Here is a 23545-nt window from a genome sequence, read left to right on the forward strand (position 1 = left end):
TGGGTACCGATGGCTACTGTGACTGATAGTTGTTCTTACACAAGCAGCATCTGCCAGTATAATATATATTATATATAGTACGGTACGGCCTCTAACATAGTAAGAGTCAAAATGCTAAAGTTGAGACAAAATGCAATTTCCAGAAGCCAGCTACTAACCTCATGGTTTATGCACACTCTACAATGCAAACCACCAAATTTCTAGCATTGTCACATCCCTGATAATTGATGCATATACACCACTCTCACTTTTACATAACATAGCAAAGCCTGCACTTAAACAGTAGATGTACCTGGATATCCGCTTAAAGATCTCCTACTTTATGCAGATTTTTGTGACTGTGCTGCACAACAGAGTGCGCAGGGGTATGGTAAACACCCTGCATGTCAGCTGAGATGATGCAGACCCAACACTGTACAGAAACTTCTGCTAGTCCAGTCAAATCTAGTCCAAATATTTGAATACTTTCTGCAAACATGAGGCCTCTTTGAGTCAAACTTATCTGATAGGTCTGAGTCAATTTCGACCTCTGTTAAGAATGATAGGCCTACACAACCAGGTTCTAAGAGGTTACTGGTATAACTCGGCAAAACAAAGTGCATTACAAAACTTAATCATTGCATGAGCAAGCATTCCTGATTTATTTTATATATAGTACTACTTCGCAGAGAAAAACTTTTGGTTTAACTGTATTTTTAGTGTCAGCCTAAGTGCATCATATACTTCCTGTTCTTACTTCCAGTACTCCTCGCTTGGGCTGGTCCTCTTGGTCCGGTTCACTACCTCAGACACCCCAGCTACCAAGCTACTGGTAGCATTTGCCAGGCTAGCGTTCAACTGGTAACTGCTAACGACACCGCTGCAGTCTGGCGTGTTCCACGGGTTGTTGCAGTAAGTCCATGGAAGCAGGTTTGTCATGGACAAGAAAAAGTAGTAGAAGGCAATGCAAATGACCACATTGTAGTATATCCCAATGTAGGTGGACACCACCATCATGCCGTAGCCCACGCCTTAAGGTAGGACAGGATGGAGAGAAAAAGATAACCAGGTAGAGAACATTAGAAACTAAAATGTGAAGTGGATGTAACTACTGCTGCCTAATTAAATTTTCATATGAACAATAAAATCAATATTCACACAAAGACATACACACGCATATACTTACCTTTAAACATGGGGCTGATCTTCCAAACCCCCAAACAGCCCAAGCTGGCAAACTGACCAAAGGAGAGCTCGAGGAAGAAGAGTGGAATGCCACAGAACACAAGCATGATGAAGTATGGCAGCATGAAGGCACCTGGAGGAGAAAATTAACCAGGAAGTCAATTTCTCTGGTCCAGAAAGACTGGGAAGGATACACGAACACATTGATTTAAAGGGACATGTCATATTTGTTTTCAGCTTTATATTTATATTCATGGATTTTGCTAGAGTAGCTTAGTATGAATCCCAGTTTAAATGTGAATCATCTACTGCTGGGCATTGGTGGCCTTATTTCGTCCAATGTCTGGAACAAGCTGTTTTAACTCTGTCAAAGCCAACTGTCTTCTGATTACAGCAGCTGGATGGGCCTTGTGTGCTTACAGTTAGAGCTATTAAGATATATCAGAGAAAATGAAGACAAGCATAACTCGTCCCCTCTGATATAAATGGTGCCCTATTCAGTGTTTTGTTGCTAGCAAACTCTTAAACAGCTAGATGCATGGTCTGTACAAATTACTGTGTTGTTGTGAGAACACTTTTTGTGTTAGTCGTGACAAAAATATCCAAACCTACGAGGCAAACAAAAGTCAGCTGCCTCCTATTCTGTTACCTGACAAAGATAATAACTACCATGGAGCCAGATGAGCATAATTACTGCAGAGATGCCAAGTCCACAGACACCAGCAGACAAAAGAAATCAGGCACATTATATAAGCTGGCAGACGTAGTCTATAAGTATTCTACATAGGTAGGCTCTCCAGCTACAAGCCAGAGAGGCACAATGGACCATATGTTGTCATTAAAAACAGGCTGTGCTATTATACGGTTTAAAATACTTACGTGTAAGCAATGACGTGCAATTTAAAACTTAACCAAATCAAGTCTTACATGAATTGGACCCATGCCATACAGACTTATAACTGAACCTGAAATTATTATTATTTTTTTTTTAAAAAGCAAATGAATTTCATCTGTTATATAACCTCCCTAGAGTGAGCAGAGAGGTCACTAAATGTCTGTTCAGCAGTGCAGCAACTCTCTGGTGGTTCAGACTGGACCAAAAACCAGACGGTCAACTAGAGGGACAATCTGTGCGTGTGTGCACGTGCTAGTATGCTTTCATAAGATACTCCACATGTGAACCATGTTGGTGCAACCAGCTGATACTGTCCAAACCTTTTCACTGCTGATAAAGTGAACGGTCACTGCTGCAGTATCTGCAGCTGTGTGTTGAGCTAATGCATGGCCTCCATATACAAAGTCCTTGCGCAGGAACTCAAGGCTCCTGCATGCATGACACAAATCCAAATATTTGCACTGTAGGCTTATTATCTGCAGCTGGGGTCATGCCAAGGAAATCAAGCACTGAGTGAGGAGAACTGGACCAACACTGCTGCTTTTCACTACACGTTGGTACAATTCTTGCGCATGTTTTCAAAGGAAGATGCAAGGTATTTAAAACACAATTTAGGCTGTTTAATGTTTAATCCACAGCTTTTAGGATGCATCAGAGTAGGGAGCAAAATACTGACAAAAGAGCTTATTTTGCTGTCACGATGTTCTTACGCACTGAATACGGTAGCTTTATTATGAAAGCAGCAGCACCTGGATCTGTTCTATGTGCTCAGACATATTTTGACAGCAATCACAGCCCAACAAACAATAACTGCAAACCTTTATGCCTAAAAAGATGTTTTGCATTGATGTTGAGCACGTAATGTGTGAGCTATTGTGGAAAAAAGACAGCTGCACCGAGTATAGGTCTATGAAATATGTTTGAAACATCCGGCCTGCACAATGATCTGACTTTATATCTCAAACAAATACACACAATAAAAGATCTTGCTAATAATGTTAGCACAAATAAGTAATCATATCTGCTAAATTTCCCTTTTTTTTTTTAGATTCTAACCCCAGTTTAACTGTTAAAGACCTATTATTCTTTTCCTTTTTACTGGCACGTATTCAGTGCCGTGGAAAAGTATTTCCCCCTTTCCAGATTTCTCCTTTTTTGTGCATATATGATATATAAAATAAAATGCAGCTTTTAAATTTTGATTTCATTTATTAAGAGGGAAAAAACTATCCAAACTACCTGGCCCTATGTGAAAAAGTAATTACCTTCCCCCCCTTGTTAATCATGAATTAACTGTGATTAATCACATTTGTTTGGAAAGTTAAGTTCAATTTCACGAGCCAAACCAAAGCCTGATAACTGCCAGACCTGAATCAAAAAATCACTTAAACAGAACCTGTCTGACAAAATGAAGCAAGGTAAAAGATATCAAAAAGCAACACATCATCCGAAAGCTAAGAAATATAGTCATTGACATCTTTCAGTCTGGAAAGGGTTACAAAGACATTTCTAAAGATGTGGTACTTCAGGGAGCCACAGTGAGAGCCAATATCCACAAATGGAGAAAACTTTGTGGTGGACCTTCCCAGTAGTGGCAGCCCTACCAAAATTACGGTGAAAGTACACAGATGACTCCTCCAGGAGGTCACAAAAGAACCCAGACCAACATCTATAAAACTGCAGGCCTCACTTGCCTCAGGTAAGGCCAGTGTTCATGATTCAAAAATAAAAAAGTCTCAGCAAAAATGGCATCCATGGGAGATGTCCCAAGAGAAAACTACCCACAGATTAGCTAAAAAAAACAAAACAATTTTTTTTTTTTTTTACTGTTCCCCAAGACTTGTGAGAAAATATTCTGTGGACTGACGAGACAAAAGTTGAAAACTAACCCACCATTTCATATAAAGAACATCATACCAACAGTCATATTTGTTTTCAGCTTTATATTTATATTCATGGATTTTGCTAGAGTAGCTTAGTATGAATCCCGATTTAAATGTGAATCATCTACTGCTGGGCCTATTTTGTCCAATGTCTGGAACAAGCTGCTTTAACTCTGTCAAAGCCAACTGTCTTCTGATTGGATGCCCCTCATAAACAGAAGGTTTGTACAGCAGCTGGATGGGCCTTGTGTGCTTACAGTTAGAGCTGTATGCTGACAATAATAGACAATATTATTATATCCCCTCTATATGAAATCACTCTGAGCCAAAAGTAGAAAAAACAAAACACAAAACTGAAACTGAGTGTTTAGTGAGTCTACTCAAAAGTCTGAGCTGACCTGATTATTGTACCACTCAGTGGTAGTGTGATGGTCTGAAGCTACTTTGCTGCTTCAGGACTTGGATAACTTGCCATAACTGATGGAACAATGCATTTTGCTCTCTACTGAAAATCCTGAAGAGGAATATCCGGCCATCAGTTTGTTCCCTGGAGCTCCTGCACACTTGGGTTATGCAGCAGGACAGTAAACCAAACCACCTCTGAATAATAATACATTTAATAATACATCTTATTTGAAAGCGCCTTTCAAAACACTCAAGGTCGCTGTACACAGTAGAATAAAAGCAACATAAAAGCAAGAAGTTTACAGAATCATAAAAGCATAAGACATAAACAAATAAAATAGGAGAGTGGAAAGGTTATGTGGGATAAGCTATTTTGTACAAGTGGGTTTTGAGTTGGCTAAAAAACCCAAAATGACATTGAGTGGCCAAGTGAAAGTGCGGACTTAAATCCAATACAGATGCTTTGTCATGACCTTAAACAGGTCAATCATGCTCAAAAACCCTGGGACAAAATTTCTCCATGGCGATGTGAAAGACTCATTCCCAGTCATCACCAACGCACAAACACTAGTTCTTAGGTTTGGGGGTAATTACATTTTCACACAGTACCAGACAGGTTTGGAAAGTTTTTTTCCCCTTAATAAATAAAATCATCAATCCAAAAAAGGATTTTGTATTTACCCGGATTTACTCTGTCTAATATTTAAAAGTGTTTGATCATCTGAAACATGTAAGAGTGGCTAATTTGCAAAACAAATTGGAACTCAAACACTTTTTCTTGGAACTGTATATCCGATTACAGCGTTGGATTGTCATTTTAAACAACACTTAAACAACGCTTCGAACAACGATGTAAAAGTAGTTTCCGTGAGTCAGAACAGAAGGCTTTGCAACCAATTAGAAGAAAATAGGTTTAACCTCCTGAGACCCGAACTCTTTCATGGCATGTATTTTTAATTTCTGTTTGCTATTTGGGCTGATTGGGACCTGTTGAATATTAAAAAAAAAGAATTACGTGATTTTTCTGATTTTTGTTTCTGAGAAAAATGAGATCCACATATAAGGACATTCGCTTTAAATTTCGATAGGACAGTGGCAGTATAACGGCCTCATAAGTGGATAGCAGGCCCTTGTAGAGCAAAATTTAGTATGTTGGTCTAGACAACCCAAAGTGTGATGTCCACATACAGTATGTGGACGCCAGGTCCTAGGAAGTTAAAGGAAGGGGGGTCTTAAAGGGAGAGGAGCCATCTTGTTTCAAACAGAGGATTTCTCAGCAGCTGATAAATTCTTAGTATCTTACTACACTAGGGTTACAACCCAAAATACAAGTTTGAAAACACCCAGTAGTTGCCATGATAGGAAACATATCTATTGAATCCACCAAGAATAAAACACTGTCTAACATCATCTGATTAAATAACAGTGGTATTGCCTCTGAGCGACTGAATTATTTCTAAGTTGACACACACCTGATCATATATACAGTGTAGAGAATATAATGGCAAAGTACAATCTCAATACAACAAAAAAACCAGAAAAAGAACCCTGAGAAAACCCGAACTTTCTCAGTTCTCGACCTATAGACTGTGTCCATCTGCATGCCTATATTATGCACAGGAACCCCCTTTTAACAGAAAGAAATCTCATTCTACTTTTGAATATCCTCTGAACCACAAGTAACTCAGCAGTCGGAGAGCAAACTCCTTCGTTAGGATAACATGGTACTATGGAGGTCTTTAAATATGATATCATTATTCCAGTACTTGTATGTGAGGAGGAGGATTTTAACTTCGAGCCTGTAATAACAGGGAGCCAATGAGGAGCCAATATAGGAGAAATACACTCCCTCTAAAGATATTAACAGCTCATCATAAGTTTATAAAAGTCGATAAACAGAACAATAGTACATAACTGATATGGAAATATTACACCTGCTAGGAAGGTATGAGAGGGAAGCAAGTCTAAAGGTTCACAAGTCTATTTTCTTTTGTTTTAGTTAGAATTCATTCTTAAATTATATATGATATATACATAGTAAGCTTCTTTTCAGCTTCACAGTTTCATTCTAGTATTCCAGTGCAGTAATTTGTCATCATTTAAATGTACAAAAATAAATAAATAAATGAATGAATGCAGCCTGTAAACGATTGCCACTCGTTTACATATCTGGACCTCATTAATAGAACAATTATAATAAATGCGGCTTCTGATGTTTCATAAAAATCAGTGTCTGTATCATATTATGAACATGGGTACACTGTAGTTTAGTTTGTCAATGCAAAGATAATGGGCTCAGGTCGTCATTGTGATGCTTACCTCCTCCATTTCTGTAGCAGAGGTATGGAAACCTCCAGACATTGCCCAGGCCCACAGCATAGCCCACACTGGTGAGGACAAACTCAATCTGGTTTCCCCAGTTCCCTCTCCGGGAGTTTTCATCCTTCTTCACTGGCTCTCCTGGAACTGCTCCGTTCTACAACAAAGACACACAGAGAGATAGAGGTGACTTCAGGTGACACAGAAGCGAGTGTGTTCCTGAGATAGTGCTGCTGCAGCAGGTCCGGCAAGTGCACCAGGCAAATGAAAAATCAAAAGGGGAAAAAACCCCATCTCATTTAGAAGCATGAATGGGAAATGGATGCTATGACAGAGAGAAGAATCCTGAGAGCCTCTTTTTTCTACTTTTTTAAAACTTATTTGGCCATCGGATTCAAATGGATTGAAAGGATTGTTAGCAATCATCTTGGAGTGCATGAGTTTAATTATTCACTGCTTGCACTCCCGCTCATGGAATATATTCTGTAAGCTACTATCTCGTCTACTGCAAAGTTTAACATAAACATAAGGTGGGTGCGCTGGAGCAAACAGGATGAGAAGTGAAATCAGTGCCTTAAGAACAGCCGATAAGCTTTCGGTCATGTCGTCCTGATTTGCAGCTTCTCCTCTTCCTCCACTCCCTCCCTGCATCCCTCCATCTGCTGGCATCAGATGGTCGTTCTCCCCTGACCTCCTCTATAACCTCAGCTGTGTCTGGCTGTGTGTCTGTCTGTGGGTGCACAGCAAGGTACTTGTGCTCTTTCAGTGTAATAAATGCTGCTAATTTAGGATGTACTTTATTTTAGTGAAATTTGAGCACTGCCAGAGATGCATTCCTTCACCTGCCTCGCTACGATCTACGAAGTCTTGGGGTTTTACATAGATTTGCCTTCATTCTGGTAATTCAGTTAGACCAGTGGTTCTTAACCTGGGTTCGATCGAACCCTAGGGGTTCGGTGAGTCGGTCTCAGGGGTTCGGCAGAGCCTCCGCCATGACATGCATGGCTCATTTTGTGCATCAGTAAAAAACATATCTATGTCTTGAATTTGAAAAAAATCCTATTTTATTTTTCACTAAAGAGGGGTTCAGTGAATACGCATATGAAACTGGTGAGGTTCGGTAACTCCAACAAGGTTAAGAACCACTGAGTTAGACAAAGGCTTGGTCAGTACAACAACACAAAACTATTAAAAAATTTTGCTAAGTTTTCAAGAGGTAAAATTTCTGTATTTATGTATGGTTCTGCTGGAGGTTTCCTTCTGTTAAAAGGGAGATTTTCCTTCCCGCTGCTGCCAAGGGCTTGCTCACAGTGAGTCGTCTGATCTTTGCTCTGTATTATTGTAGAGGGATTTGGTACTGTATATATATATGAATACAATTTTTTGAGAGATTTGTATGAGATTCATAATGTGAAATAAGTGGAAACTTTCTTTTTGATATTGACCTGACAAAGCATCATTTTCATACATTTAAGTTTTTTACCTTTGTGTTAAAAGCAAGATGGTTGGATGGACTATTACATTAGGATTTACTTTGCCAGTTTTTTATGAATTTTCCTTGTTTTAAGATGCTTTTATACAGCAGTCTGGTTCTGGCCAATATAAATATATGTCTTATAAGCTCTTGCAGTCTGCTGTATGAATGACACCATTCATTCATCTGGGCTCCCTGTGTTATCTATGTGCGGCAGAGGCTGCTCTCTGAGACTCGTTGCATGAATACCCTGGTATTTTCAATGCGATTGGCTTTGAATCTGACGAAAATGAGGAATACTGGTCATAAAAACACACCCCCTCAGTGCAGCAGCAAACTGGTAATTCTTCTGCAATGCCATAAAAGTTTAAAAATATATATTTTTATTTCTTAGATTTGCATGTTTGGTTTTAACATTACAAAAATATTTCAGGACACGATGTTCTGGAGAGAAAACTGTGCACAGACAAAGAACCACGAGCCTCACACTTCATGCTTCCAGAATATGGCGAGACATCTTGTTCATAAACAGAAAATTACAAATAGAATTTTTTTAAAGTCAGAAACAAAACAGCAACAACCGCACAAAACAAACAAACAGCTGTGCTATTTTCCCCAAAGCCCTGTAGTTTGTCTTTGAGTCTAGCTGTGCTTGCATGTTAGAAGAGCAAAACAAAGATCTTTTTTTTCCCCTAGCATCCTTGACCTTTCGTCGTGCTAGGCTAAAGGCTGCAGGTGGGACACACAGGAAGATCAGCAAACACAAGTGTCGTGGACAAGGAGCTGTTCGCAGTGAAAACCACGGCCACAGCGGCGTGCAAGTGGAAACCATCAGCGGTGGGCCTGCCAGCGCAGCGTGTCGCACATTATGACATCTCCGTCTGGAGTTGACTTTGGAAGGAAAAGAAACATGCGAGACAGCTGCGTGTTCTTGCTGTGCCTCTTGTACGTCTTTCCCTATTAGAAACCAGGTGTGGGCCTTTAGAAGATACACACAGGCACATGCACACGAACACAGGTTGACACACGCTGTGTGTCCGAGACCAGACAAACATGAGCAAGAGACAAAACACTAGGAATAGTACTGACCCCTAAATCTTAGGTGTCAGCTCTTCAAAAGTTCAACCTGATGTTTTAAGACAGGCACGCACGCACGCGCGCACACACACACACACACACACACACACACACACACACACACACACACACACACACACACACACACACACACACGCGTGCGCGCACACGCACGCACGCACACGCACGCACGCACCTCTCTCACAGTGAATTTGAAGTTGAAAACAAGCAGTGGACATGAATCTTTTGAAAAACAGACACTGTGTCAGTGCAAAGTTCATACATTTAAAATGCAAAAATCATTATGTACTGTGAAAAACCTGATTATTCTTGTAGCAATAAAATACATTGGAATGAATTGGTATCCAATTAGGTCAGACCTTTTCTGGGAAACACACTTATTTGGTCACAGTCAGATGAGAAACCTGATACTGCTCTAACGTATGCCATATGCAAACGGACAGCCAGCAGTAGCTTAGCTTGGCTAACTTGCTGTAAACAGGAGAGACTGGGCGCATAAAAACAACATGCTTGGGATTAAATTTCAGAGTATTTGCAGCTATCTGAAACATGCAACCAGACCTGACTGGTTGCTTAGTAACACAACAGTATCATCAAGACAAGATTAAAGGTCACACCTAAAATCACTCTGAAGAAAAAGCAGGCAACTATTTAATCACAGGGAATAGTCCTCATCGATCAGACAGCAGGATAATTATGAGGCACCATCTTTCTTTTGCATCATGAGAAACTATTTTTCATGCAGCAGTCTCCATCCATCCAAGTCCACCAATTCATATAAAAGTTGTGGGAGCATTTATAGTTTTAACTGGGCAACTTGAACTTTTATATAGTGTACCTTTATCATTTTGAATATAAAACCCTCCCAAAAGTAACATTAAATGTCAGATGTCACCATCTTAAACTCTCAAAAGCTAAATTAACCATTTGAGAGCACTTAACATGTAGATGTTTAGAGGTTGGGCTTTAATAGCATACATTTTCCAGACTCGTTTGCTCATTTAGATGCAGTAAAGCCTCCTTCATCTGCTTTGTTGGGTCCTGTGGCTTGCTGGATTTGTCCAGAAATGGATGCCCAGCAGCAGCAATTGTTGGATTAACACTATGTGGAAAACACAACATTTGTTTGAAGATGTGGACGAGCAGACTGAGATACGTCACTTTAAAAGTGCTTTATCAGAAAACGTATAAGGCAAATGTATAGTGTTTGGAGATCATTGTTGGGCTTACTGAAGCTGACTTTAGGCTCATCTGTAGTAAAAAACAAAAGGTTTAACTACTTTATATACACACACATCTGTTTGCACTGCGCAAAAGCAACACTTTGTGTTTTTCATGACCCCCCTTGCTTCCTTGACTGACCCCAATATCTGTATCTTTCCATCCAGGTGTTGTAGCCTTCAGTCACTCAGTCAGATGCACAGATTCCGCTCTCTATTTCCCTCCACCCTTCCATGTCCCCATCATGCGCTTCCCTAGAACCATCTGGGCTTTATGTAAGACCCACGCGTGCCCTCTCCCCGTGGCTCTCCTTCTGTTTCGCTTTAAAATTCTCTCTCTTTCCAGGGTCTCTTTCGAGTGACGGTGACTTCACTGAGACTCATGACTGTATCATCTCAGTTGCTGCTTCGGTACTCCAAACTGCTCATAAAGACTTAAAATGAAAACCACTAAATTTTGTTCAGCTTAAATCAGTTCTTAAATCGTGTCACATTATGCTTCATATAATGAGTGCATTTCCTGACCAGGGTCACAAAGAGCGTGCTGTACCAGAAACCTCCTTGTGACTTTACTTTGGTTGAAAGCAGATTACTGTCGTCGCCATTTACCCTCCGAGCCCTTGCTAAACTTCAAAAAGCGTGATGCAAACCAGAAATTGCCTTCAAAGAAAAGATAGTTGGCAACTTTTACTTTGAAAGTAAATAATTTCCATTTCTGTTTTCCAATGTACATTTTGAATTTTCACTTGGAAGCTTGCGAGCATCTGCAGACAAGTTATCATTTCCCATACAAACCACAGTTTGTAGTCAAACCAGTCACAGGGACGTTTTTGGTGCAGCACCTTCTGTGTAACTAATTTCACACTAGAGACTTCAAGTAATCTCCAGCAACCACTTGTCAACCGGTCTGGAAATATGCTTTTTTCTTAGTGACTGGTTGTTTGTCAGGTGCTCACTGACCTGATGTAGGCCTCCCTGAACATGGCTTTCACAATCAATTTCACAGCAACCAACAGCAAGCATTCACAACTGGTTGGGGAATACACATTTTCTATTGCAACTAGTGGTCAGTTGGTCACCAGCTGGGCTTTAAGCCTGTGTGACTGAGGCCCATTACTATCATTATGTCAAACAAAGAAGACAGGAAGTAGATCTGACTAAGAAACCAAGGGACGGTGAACGCTCATAGGCTAGTTACTTGTCAGCTACAAAGAAAAGCATAGCTGATTTATCCTCCTATTTGACTCTAATGTGGAACCAAAATTTACAACATCAGCATTGTGTTGTATTTATTAAGACATTAAACTATTGAGGGAACTGCAGAGTCCCATAGACTTCTGTACAACCTCATGTTATGTTTAAACCAGAGGTGTCTAAGACATTTCCATAATAGCTTCATTTTTACAGCCTTTGTTGTTAAAAAACAGAGACTACAAGAATAACAAATTATTATTCAGCCTCATTGAGGAAACTGACTCGTGGAGTTCAAAATATCTTAATGGAGTTTTATAGCAATAGTTTAATGAAACATAGACATACAAAAACATTATTTACATTAAAAAAAAAAAACAAGCTGAAATCAAGTATTGATTCAGCTTGTGTCTGATTCATTTCTGATTAGCCAGTGTTTAATTACATTCAGAGCCTGCTGCATATGGGCACTTAGCAGTAACAATACATCGATACTCGCAATATTACCATTAGTTACCTATTCTGCAAAAGTAATCTCACCAGTGGGACTCCAACATTTTGTCAAACTGCAGCTGACAAAATAAGACCATCTAACTCTTCTCTCCCAGAAGCTTAACTTGAAAAGACTGTCAGCTCAGTGCCTGAAATGTAAATGAAACGAGAACTGCTGATCTGCATTGTGCAGGCTTAGAATGGAAAGTGACATAAGGTGGAATCAGTGCGATTTACACAAACATGCGTAACTCTAAAGGCTTGCAGGTGTTCTGTGAAGAGAATAACTGCTCTCCAGTAGGACGGATGTATAGCCCTTCAAAAACTCACTAAGATGTTTTTCACAGCATGTCACATGTCTGCTGCAGGTAATGCTTTATCAAAAAACAGAACAAAAAAAACATAGACGTGTAAATAAATGAAAAGCATGTTAGGATGTATCACATTCAACATCAGTGTCAAGTATCACCGCCTGCTCGTTTTGGAAACCCGTCATAAATATTAAATAAATGTAATAGACCTTATTGGTTTGTGTTCTCGCTGCAAAAGTAATTCAGTTTTATCCCGCCGCTGCACCTTTCCCCTCATGTGTTTCCTCTTGAAGTTGCTGTTGCTCATCCTCCCTCCTCTCACAGCCCACAGAGAGCACTTCAGCTTTGTGGACTATACACAATATCACACACACACATGCGTTTAAATGCACACACTGGGTCAATTTGACAGACAGCAGCACAAACCTTCAAACCGACATCTCCTGACAGCTGCAGCCATGTTTGTAAGAGATACTGTCCACTGGAGTGTGGCAAGAACAACAAAATTCCTTTCAGCTTATGGAAACGCACATGCACGCGCACACGCACACAAAATTTACTTTGGCTTCTACAACCACAAATGTGGTTAGGACACTATGTTCTTAGAGCACAGTGTACTGGCGCTTCTCTTATTTTGAAAATTCCCTGTACTACTTCCATCTCTCTCACACACTTCAATAGTCACGGGGAGCACAGTGCTGGGCTCTGCAAAGACTTGCTTGATAATCTCTCCTAACAGAATGTGATTTGTTAATATCGTGCAACTGCTTACTGTGCGTGTCATTTCCTATCTGAAAGAAATGTATTTTTGAGATGTCTCCTGTAGAGCGATGGCATTTTACCGACAGTTCAGCGGTCTCACATGGGAAGCTGGTTCTCCATGCACATCTGCAAGTTCCATCCAGTGAAAGTTTAAATGGCTTCTTTAAGCAAATAGTTACATCCATGTTCATTTTAGAGACACCATCAGTTGTGTGATATGTATATTCAAGGACAGAAGTGGTTTAGTAAGAAAAACAATTCAACTAAATAGGATTTGATAATAATTTTTGTATGCCATAAACTGGAATCATCCTGCTAATAATTCATATGTGTATGACATGTAACAGCACTGTGGGGCGACTGTACCAAAGGTTTCCACAGTAAATGCAAAGCTCTTTACAGATGCCGTAATGTAGGTGAGTAACAACAGCTGTTAATTTCACACAGGCACTGATTAATCTGCCTTTTTGCACGTGGGGATGAGTTTACAATGTTTGTCCTGTTGCCTAATAACACTTGTAGTTTTGGGTGTGACCTGAATAAAAAACAGCCACAAATCGAGATTCATTTGTAACATAAAATGTCTTTTAAACGCTCATAGACGCTCGGGTTACTTATGTGTGATTGTAGATGTTGTGACCGGAATCTCTGTTTTCCTCTTATAAATCCAGATGTTACTATTCGTGGTTGTAGTTGTGCTCTGCAAATCATCCTCCAGCGCTTGAAAACACTACATGGGAGGGGAACTTTATGTTACAGTGTTAGAGCCCTACAGAAAGCACACATTCGTTGTGGTTACGCATGAAGGCATTAGGGGTGGGGGAAAAAAATCGATACTGTGTAGTATCGTGATATTTTGTTTGCTAATAATGTATCGATACAGGGACAGCAGAAATTGATATTTTGTTACAAAAAAAGTTTTTGTGGACTGGAACTCTGACTTCAGAGCATGTTGATCAGCTCCTTTTTGTGAGCAAGAATCCTGACATTCCTTCACTGTCCAAATGTGTTTAACTTGTTTTTTGGCAGCAATAAACATGACAGTTTACTTCTTTTAATTTAAGACATGTTTTATTTTAATTAAGTTTAAAACTTTTATTTAATGTAAAATTATATTTTGTTTTAATTTACTTTCAAATTCTTCAGTTGCTGAATGGGCTGCATAGTTATCATAAATTGCATAGTTCAGAATAGCTATAATTGTACCAGATGGTTGCATTCAGTTAAGTTGGACTAGACTGTAATACAAACTGTTCAGTTTGTCAACAATAAAACTGACTGAAATGAGAGAAAGACTGAGTGTGAGACTTTGATATTAGATAAAATGAATATTGATAAAGTTTACCTTTATGTACAGAATCTGAATATCGCAAAATATTTTTAAATTTTGCAATAATATCGTATCGTGCGTTAAGTATCGTGATAATATCGTATCGTGGGATATATGGTGATTCCCACCTCTAGAAGGCATATTTCAAATGAAGACCTATCCTAGGTGCCGTTATTAGCCTTTTTAACGAAGCACTCATTGAAACAAATTGCCAGAACATCAGTCTGACTGCTTTTGTCCGTTCAAATCTCAAACAGATCTGAAGCAGTGGTAAAGATTGAGCTTTATTACAGCAGCCAGTGAAAGATGGCCTTTTTACATGAGGGCTTTGCCTTAATCAAACGTACCAGATAGTAGCTGTGATTATTTTACTTACTTTATTTGTTTGTGACCATTTTTGGTCACCATTTCATTACATACTGTCATATATGTGAGAGAAAACCCACACAGGATCCAATATATAATTAGCATGTGCACACTCATGCTGCTGTATTATGTACGTAGATGCTACTTTGTGATATCCAGGTGTTATTATTAAAACAGACCTTGTTGTTTCGTGAAACTTCAGCTATTTTAAATTCAAATTGGGTCAGTTAGTTCTTAATACCTCATTTGGGTTTATGAACTTGAAGTGGAACTGGATAAGGGAGAAAAATAAATGTGACAGATAAAGGAAATGGAGACTGGGAATAGGTCTGTCTAAATCAGTGTGCATATGTGGGTTGATTAAAAAAAATGTCAAGGTTTTCTCCTAATCCAGTTAAAACTGTATAGATTAAATTTATCATTAGCGTTACAGTCACTGACTCACCAATCTGGATTCGACCAGCAGTGCAAAGAGAAATAAAATAGCTGTTATTATAAACATAAATTGTATGTAGTTTTTGCAGGTTTAGTGTAAATAAGAGGCACAGCTAATGTTAAAGTGTCCTTTGACCTGTCATTGTGAGTTCTGTGTTTAAATTCAATCAAGGAGGTAAGCAGCCAGTCTGCAGTACAGCCATGTTGCATCATTATATGATGAAATGGTGAGTAAGAAAAGAATGGCTGTGATAAATCATAACAGACAGATACAAAGAATAACGAGGCTTCAAGGTGGATGAACATTCATGTAAACAAAATCACCTGATTCAAGTGTAATCATTTTCAATTTTATAACCGTGGAGGGTTTGAATACAGACTGTAGGCTGGATACTTTCAGGTGACCTGGTGAATATCGTGCACTTAGTTTCATCAGAGTTTAAAACAGCTTTTGTCTGATGAAAAGATTTCTGAAATATACTGTATCATAAGCAGACTGTACATGTGCTGATCAAGGAAGGAGCCAGTGGCATATAAAATAGTGTAATCTACATAAAAATGTACATTACAGTTTTGGGTGGCAGAGATAATATTGTTTGTCTACAGAGTAAATAAAAGAGGTCGAAGAAACGATCCTTCTGGAACATCTACAAATGCTTTAGCTATTTGCTTTACCTGAAGAGGGTTTGCTTAGTCGATGATTTTTACTCAATCAGGGAGAGAAACTTTTATTATACCTCAAAATGCAATGAAAACACATTTTCTTGTTTCTGGAGATAAAAGTGAAAATTAGACCACATAACTGTCTCACACACTATTTGTCAAATCGGTAGTCAGGTGTATTTTGTGTGCAATCTCACAAGCAGCTCCAAATGTAACACCAGATCTCTAAATCACTAGTCTTGTATTTTGGGCACTATGTAGAGCTTTCAGTTAAAGAGGACCTCTAGCACCAGAATGGCTTTTTGATGTCGGTACTTCTCTAGCACCAGAATAACTCACTCAGTCTCTTGAAATTAAAAGCAAAGGTCAAATGTCATTCAAAGAGGAAAACTAGAGAAAGTATTCAGTATATTCATGACCATATAAATTCTATGAGAAATCAAAGGCTATTAAATGTTAAAAGAATAACTCTTCAAGAAGGATTTAACAGTATATTCTGTTCCTTCCCATCAGTTCATTGTGCTTTTCATTCAATCTTCTTTTACATTTAAATAATTGTACAAATTTTTTGCATACCTATGTTAGTTCAAGAAGATCATGCTCAATCCCAGCAGATCAACAGCTTATATGTAAATGCTGGCCAACACCACCTGGGGCCTCAGCCGATTCCATCTGTGCATCCTATTTTAGTCTTACAACAAACATGCTGCTTAAGATACTTCAGTATGTATATAGTTCCTGCCCCACTGCAATCCACTTTGCAACCCAACATGTTGCTCACCATTTTACATATACAGTCCTGATACTACTAGTGAAATAAAATGTCAACACCAGTTCTAGGTGATTAGGGAAGAAACATTATCATTTTCCCAGACTGTCCTTCAGCCAGTAATCAGGGCCCTGGTGTTTGATTGTGGCACATGTAATCTCTCTCACTCCACCTATGCAGAAGCTTAGTAAACATGTCTGTCTGCAGTGACTCAATCCAATTGGTTATTATGGTACAAAAAGCCTACCGGATCCCCCCGCAAAAACAGTCTGCTCAAAGCTCTCTTTATGAGTGGGCTGTGAGGTGAGAGTAATAGGCCTAAAGACACTGCAGACCGTGGCTTCTCAACCTGCTACCATTGGGGCCACATACCAAAGAATCCCACTGGGCAGGGACTGAATAAATTCCGCTCCATGGCTGATTAATTGAAACCAATGGATGGGGTGTTGTGAGAAGGAGAGAGGAGGATGAGAGAAAACCAAGCACTGTCAGATGAACGGTGGATAGATGGCTGCCCAGAAGCTAGGGTCACCTACAGGTTACGTTGCTGAGTGTCTTTCATAAGGTCAGGCATCTCTATTTCACTTTTAAAAAGTGCTGATGTATTAACATTCAGCTTTGCTTCCAGGTGCACATATTTAGGAGTGACACGTTCACAAGTGAATGAAATTAAGCACAGTATAGATTAAGAGGAGTGTATCAAAATATCACAACAGCTAGCCAAAGAGTATGAGCAATGGCATAGTTAAAGCCTAACCTACTACAGCCTGTCCAGAAATGCTATATAGAAAAATAAAAAGGAAACCTCCTTTCATGATCTACAAAGCAAGTGCTTGGCCGATCAGTAGGAAGCTCTAAATGCATGTTACTCTTCCCAAAATACATTAAACATGAGATCTCAGTGATTAAGCTGGTTAGCGATAGATTGATTTGAGGTGTTATTTGGTAGGCATTTCTACAGCACTGAAAACCCATTAGAAAGTGTCTTGACAATTCTGCTGAACATACCTGGATAAATTTAAAGCATCAGCATGCTTCTTTTCAGTTTCACAACTGTTTCCAAGTTTCCAACAAATAATGTGAGAAAGGAAGAATGTCTGTGGGATTTTTTTGTAATTCTTTGCAATTCTGACATATGTACAACCAAGTACAACACCATAAATATGTGGTAATGCTGCCCATAAGTATGTGCCATCATCTTCCACTTGCTGTCTCTACCCAGTATATCCAATTTCTGAAGAATCAGGTTGGCAGATTGTCCACAGTATTCCACTCTCACACAGTCCAACATGACACTGACCTGTTTTAGAAATGTCTTTTTAGCTGCAGCAGACATTTACATTCTCACATGAATCGGTTTAGAGAGGTCTCTTTTTTAGTTTACCTTTCTCGAGTCATTTACACCCCCACCCCCTAAAAAACAAACAAAAAAACCCAAAACTGTTTCTCTCTGACGTGAGGTAATGATATTTGGAGATCAATTCTGCTTCAAACATATTACAAAGTATAAGACGGTGTGTAAAGTGGCTCAGTGTGTCAAAGAAAAGACACCGTAAATCCTCAGGTTACTCTGGAAGGCGTTTGTGAAATGGTTTGCTTGCTAAAACAACAACAACCAAGTCAGCCACTTGGTGATTGGTCAGTTGATTGGTAAGATGATATCTAGTGAACTGCGTGAATAGAACCACAAAGTAGAACCATGTGGCTGTTTAAAAAAACAAGACCAGCAAGTACAAATCTGTACTCAGTGGCTTTGGGAGAAGCTTGGCTGCTTCTCCCAAAGACAAGAACTAACAGACTTAAAAACTCCTTTGTCCCACACGCCATCAAACTGTTTAACTCCTCTCTGGAGGGGAGAGGGAGGGGAAACAGGAGGACAAAGGAGGGGGGAACAACTAAGCTGTAGTGCCTCTTCACCTCACTGTGCAATACCTTTTGTGCAATACTTTTGTAAATAGTCAACAGTGCAATAGACTCAATACTTGAAATGTGCAATTCACTTGTATTTTTTATTCCTATTTATTCTATTTATCCCCTTCGTATATTTTATTTATATTGTCTCTGTATGTGTGTGTGTGTGTGTGTGTGTGTGTGTGTGTGTGTGTGTGTGTGTGTATGTATGTATGTATGTATGTATGTATGTATGTATGTATGTATGTATGTATGTATGTATGTATGTATGTATGTATATATATATATATATATATATATATATATATATATAATATTCTGTAACTCTGTAACTTCTGTCGGTGCTGTGCTTTTTTGGAAATCGGATTTCCCAGAGGAACCCACCCGAGGGATTAATAAAGTTCTATCTAATCTAATCTAATCTGTACTCAAAAGCACAAACTCTAACAAAAAGCAGTGTTTAGTCTATCAAAGTAAAACCTGGATATTACTAAAAATAATCTTTTTGGGAACCTATTTTACCCTTACATTATTTCAACTGTTTACCCTAAAGCTCAAATTGATTAGCCACTCTTGTATTAAACAACTCACATGCGTAGCTCATTGAAAACTGAAAAGGACCTCCACGTTTAAACATCCGGACTATGTCATTCACCTCCTTACCTTGAGATACGTTTTCATGGTGGGGGAACTTGGAAAAGCAGCATGAGCCCCTCAAACGCTCCCAACGTTCTTGTGAATGGCCAACTTCTCTACCTCTGTGATACTTATAGAACTAAACTTACCATGCTGGAATCCCCAAATGGCTTCCCTGGGGGACAAGGAAGGTGAGGGGGGGCTAGATGTGTTGACATCTTTATAAGTATGGTGGGGGCTGGGTCTAAGAAGGGGCAAGGAAGATGGGTGTGGTCAGCACAAAGGTTAGTGCACTGTCATTATGACTGACTGCACGAGTTTCTAAAAGTGAATGCTAGTGGACCTTTATATTTTCATTTATGTGCCGCACATTAATATTACACATGTATGTAGTCAGTACAGGTGATGTGATCAGAGAGTTTTATTTCAGGAAGGAGGACGGAAATAAACACCAACTCTCCGACTGTCTCCACATTTTCAGCCCTGTTTGTGTATCTCAGCCACATGCCGATGCATGTAAATACCATGAAAATTTTGCGTGACCATTACCATCTCATGCAAAGCCCTGATCTGTTGCGACAGTCTGTTTTACGGTCCATTATTTGTGAATATGGGATGACAGTACCTTGTCAAGACATTGTGAGGATAATCTCCCAATCCAAATCAGAAATAGGCTGTTCTCTAATAAAACAATAGTATTACATGAGCTGAGTGAAGGAGAGAGATGGGAAGAGGCAGACTGAAATAGAGTCGCATAGCGAGAGCTCTCTGAGAGGATAGAATGACAGAAAGGGAAAAGGAAAAGAGGGGTGATATGCGCAGACAGGAAGGCAAGTCTAGCAGGGGCTGCTGTAGCCATGTGCACCTACACACTCCTGCCGCTACCCTTCACCCATACCCACACCCCTCCCTTGCTTGTTCACTCATTTGCTTAACAAGTTCATTTGTGCATAGGACTTCATCGGGCATGGCTGTCAAGTGATGCGCGAGACTGGCCTGCGGAACTGTTGGCCCTTGCAAGCTGTTCACCTGCATCCATCTCGCCCCCATACACCCCCACACGCACCCACACACACATGTAGGGACACACATCCTTATGCAAGAACACAGACATGGCATCCAGTGATGCCAGTAGTGTGAGTAAACAGTGTGTTCAAGTCGGAGTGTTTACTACAACTTGGGCTGCAGGGCAGTATTGTTTTTGGCTTGCGTTGCTGAAATGATTCCCAAACAGTGAAAATTCACACATGGCTAAACTTATCTTATATTTCTTTGATTTAAATTTGAATACCTTTGGATTTTGAGAGTTTATGATGGGCTTATTTCTTTACAGAGTTCACTAAACAACATTTGGTCAGTTGAAAATTCACAGATGATGGTTTAGGGCTTCGTAACCCTGTTGAGTCACCTGAAGTAGAGTTATTTGTGACATTGGTGATACCTGCCATACATTTGCTTAGGGTTGTACTGTTTGATATACTGTAGACTACATTTAAAGACAGTTTTTAAACAGCCACAATAGAAGATCCATGTATTGTTCTTCTAGATTAACCTAAAATTCAAATAAAGCAAAGAGATTTTAAAAGTAGAAAGCTAATGGAAAAAAGGGGGTCAGTTATTCCTAGTCAACATTTTATGCCACTTGAATTTCCTGTTAAGCAAATCAAAATTTATTTCTGACATATTTAGTTGATTTTTGGCGACTTATCATTTTGTGCCATCACTGATGGATGCATCGCTGACATTTATCTGCTTTTCTTCCTCCTTTTCAAAAGCAAACGCTCATCAAAATGCCGGGGCCAATCTTGTTCCGTCTCTCTTATTTGCTCTTGTTTTCCATCATTGCTTTGGCCCTCTTCACTTGAGGCAGAATTAACAAGCATTATCTCAATAGAGTCGCCCTCAATCCTCGAACAGCACAGCAAGTGTGCTGCTTCAACAAGAGTGTGCATGGACAAAATCACACACGCACACACTTATGCAGCCTCAACAAGCATTATCAGCCCCAAACCCTCCTGTGTTTCCTTGCTAACACGGTGAACATGCTGCCTCAACGAGCCCCATCATCAGCTCTTTTCTCCCCTGGTTTTTGCTTCCTACAAATCCATGACAAAGCTGATGAATAAGCCTCATCAGCCTTTTCTCCTCAGCCCATTTCAGAGTTTTGCTTGAAACTTGCTCTTCTTTCTGCAAGTTGCAGTGCAACGTAATGTAAATGTGAAGCATGTAGGTTACAGCAATGCACCTTCCACTGCTGAACAATGTGGGCTTTTGCAGTAAATACATAATTTAGTTCTGATTTCTTTTCTTCTTCTTTTTTTTTTGCACATTTTCTCACACTTGCATGTTTCAGATCGTTGAACAAATTTTAATGTTAGACAAATATAACTTGTGTAAATATAAAATACAGGTTTGACAAACGTGAGATGAGCCTTTGTGTTCTTTTTGGTCAGCATTAGGGTTCGTGTTTTTTTTTTGTTTTTTTTTGTTTTTTTAAATCATCTCAGCCATTGATGCCATTTTTTCCCCCAATCTCTGTCTTATTATTGAATTATAAACACTGCCAATAACTTGAGTTCTTTAGATGTTGTTCTGGGTTCTTTATGACCTCCTGGATGAGTCAGGAGTCACTTTCACAGTAATTGTGTAGGCCACTCATAAGATTCACCACTGTTCCAGGTTTTCTCCATTTATGGGTAATGGTTTGGTTTAGAAATGGCTTTTTAACCCTTTCTAAACTGATAGATGCTGATGACTTTATTTCTTATTTGTTCTCAAGTCTCTTTAGATCCTGGCGTGATGTGTTGCCTTTTGTGAATCTTTAGACTACTTCCACTTCGTCTGTTTATGTGATTTGTTGATTCAGCAGGTCTGACAGTATTGTCTCCTGATTATTACTCCTGATTGGGACTTTCTTTAAGTCTATGTACTTCCTTTATTAGTTGTTCCTGATCAGCTCTGAGTCAAATACCCAGACAAATCCCCCTCCCAAAAAACAGTAACAAGTCCTTCATTATTCTTTTTCACTTCTCTTTAAGTATGAGTACGACGTTATGAAATATCATAACCTCCACCTCCCCATTTATGTGTTCCCTCATCGGCGTAACTTTGTGCTGAACATTCGGGGGGGGGGGGGGGGGGGGGGGGTAGTAGGGGTTCAGTAGTCTGAAGCATTGCTTAATCTGATGCTTTATACTTTTACTACTATCGATATAATAATGAACTTTTTCACTCGGTTTTGTAAAAAGTTGCCAAAAAAATGTATGTCAATATACTGAGAATTTATATATTTAGATGCATTTAGATAGATACATTTGTAAAAATCCCTATAGCAACATTACAGCCTAACCATTAACAAAGAAAAAGGCACCACTACAGTGTGATTTGGAATATAAAGTTGTCACACTGACATTTAACTTTAGTAAGGGCGTAATTATACCTACAGAGAAAATTGAAACATTGTTCTTCAGCTGTTATCCAAAAGATATTGTTTTATTGTTTTAGTCTATGGAGGGAAGAGTTGCACCAGCTGAGAATGGAAGCACATGTGGTCTGAATAGGAATTAAATATGCGCTGCAACTCCTGCAGCCACCGACTTGCTGTTTTGTAAGTTATTTTGAAGAAAGAAGAATGACTGTCTGGACAACCCAAATTGATGCAACACAGAAGAGGGTAACTAATGTTGGAGTGTTTTTTGTTGGTCACTTTGGTGGAAAGGCTATGATTCTTAATTACTTTAGAAATGACTAATAAATAAGGAGGCATCTGGATGAATTTACAGATAACTGTAATCTTATCTCAAATGAATTATAGAGCCGTTTGACTAACGGCTATTGAATAGTGCAACTTAAGGATGGGTGATTCTGCCCAACATACGGTAGTTGTTGTAATAACCAGCCAATCAGGACTGTGGGAAAGAAATAAATGCTTATGAGGAATACGTAGGGAGGCACATCCCACAGTGAGACATCAAAACAAATGCCTTTCAAAATTAAAAAAATAAGACCAAGCTAAACTGTAAAAAGTCCTAGGATGTTGCATCACATATGTGGCAAATATACTTGATATATGGACACATTAAACTGGACGTCCAATTTCTTAACATAACAAAGATTGTCCTGGACAGAGATGCTGGCAGCAAATGCTAAATAAATACAAACTTCTAACTCTACCATGTTGCCTGTGTGGTATTTTAGAGAGCATTTGTTAATCAGCTGCAT

At 39.3% G+C, this 23545-nt stretch overlaps 1 protein-coding gene across 2 annotated transcripts in view; it reads right to left on the bottom strand.

The window, feature by feature from the left end:
• Positions 1–23545, bottom strand: part of slc6a9 (solute carrier family 6 member 9) — a 78870-nt gene that overhangs the window by 11795 nt on the left and 43530 nt on the right. For both annotated transcript variants that reach the window (XM_026148786.2, XM_026148784.2), the window contains 3 exons: positions 6667–6823; positions 1166–1297; positions 737–1010 (listed from right to left, as the gene is read on the bottom strand). In XM_026148786.2, coding sequence (XP_026004571.1) covers positions 737–1010; positions 1166–1297; positions 6667–6823 — 563 coding nt within the window. The remainder of the gene's footprint in view (positions 1–736; positions 1011–1165; positions 1298–6666; positions 6824–23545) is intronic.

This window comes from Astatotilapia calliptera, chromosome 18 (assembly GCF_964374335.1).
Source record: "Astatotilapia calliptera chromosome 18, fAstCal68.1, whole genome shotgun sequence".
In the NCBI taxonomy this organism is placed as follows: domain Eukaryota; kingdom Metazoa; phylum Chordata; class Actinopteri; order Cichliformes; family Cichlidae; genus Astatotilapia; species Astatotilapia calliptera.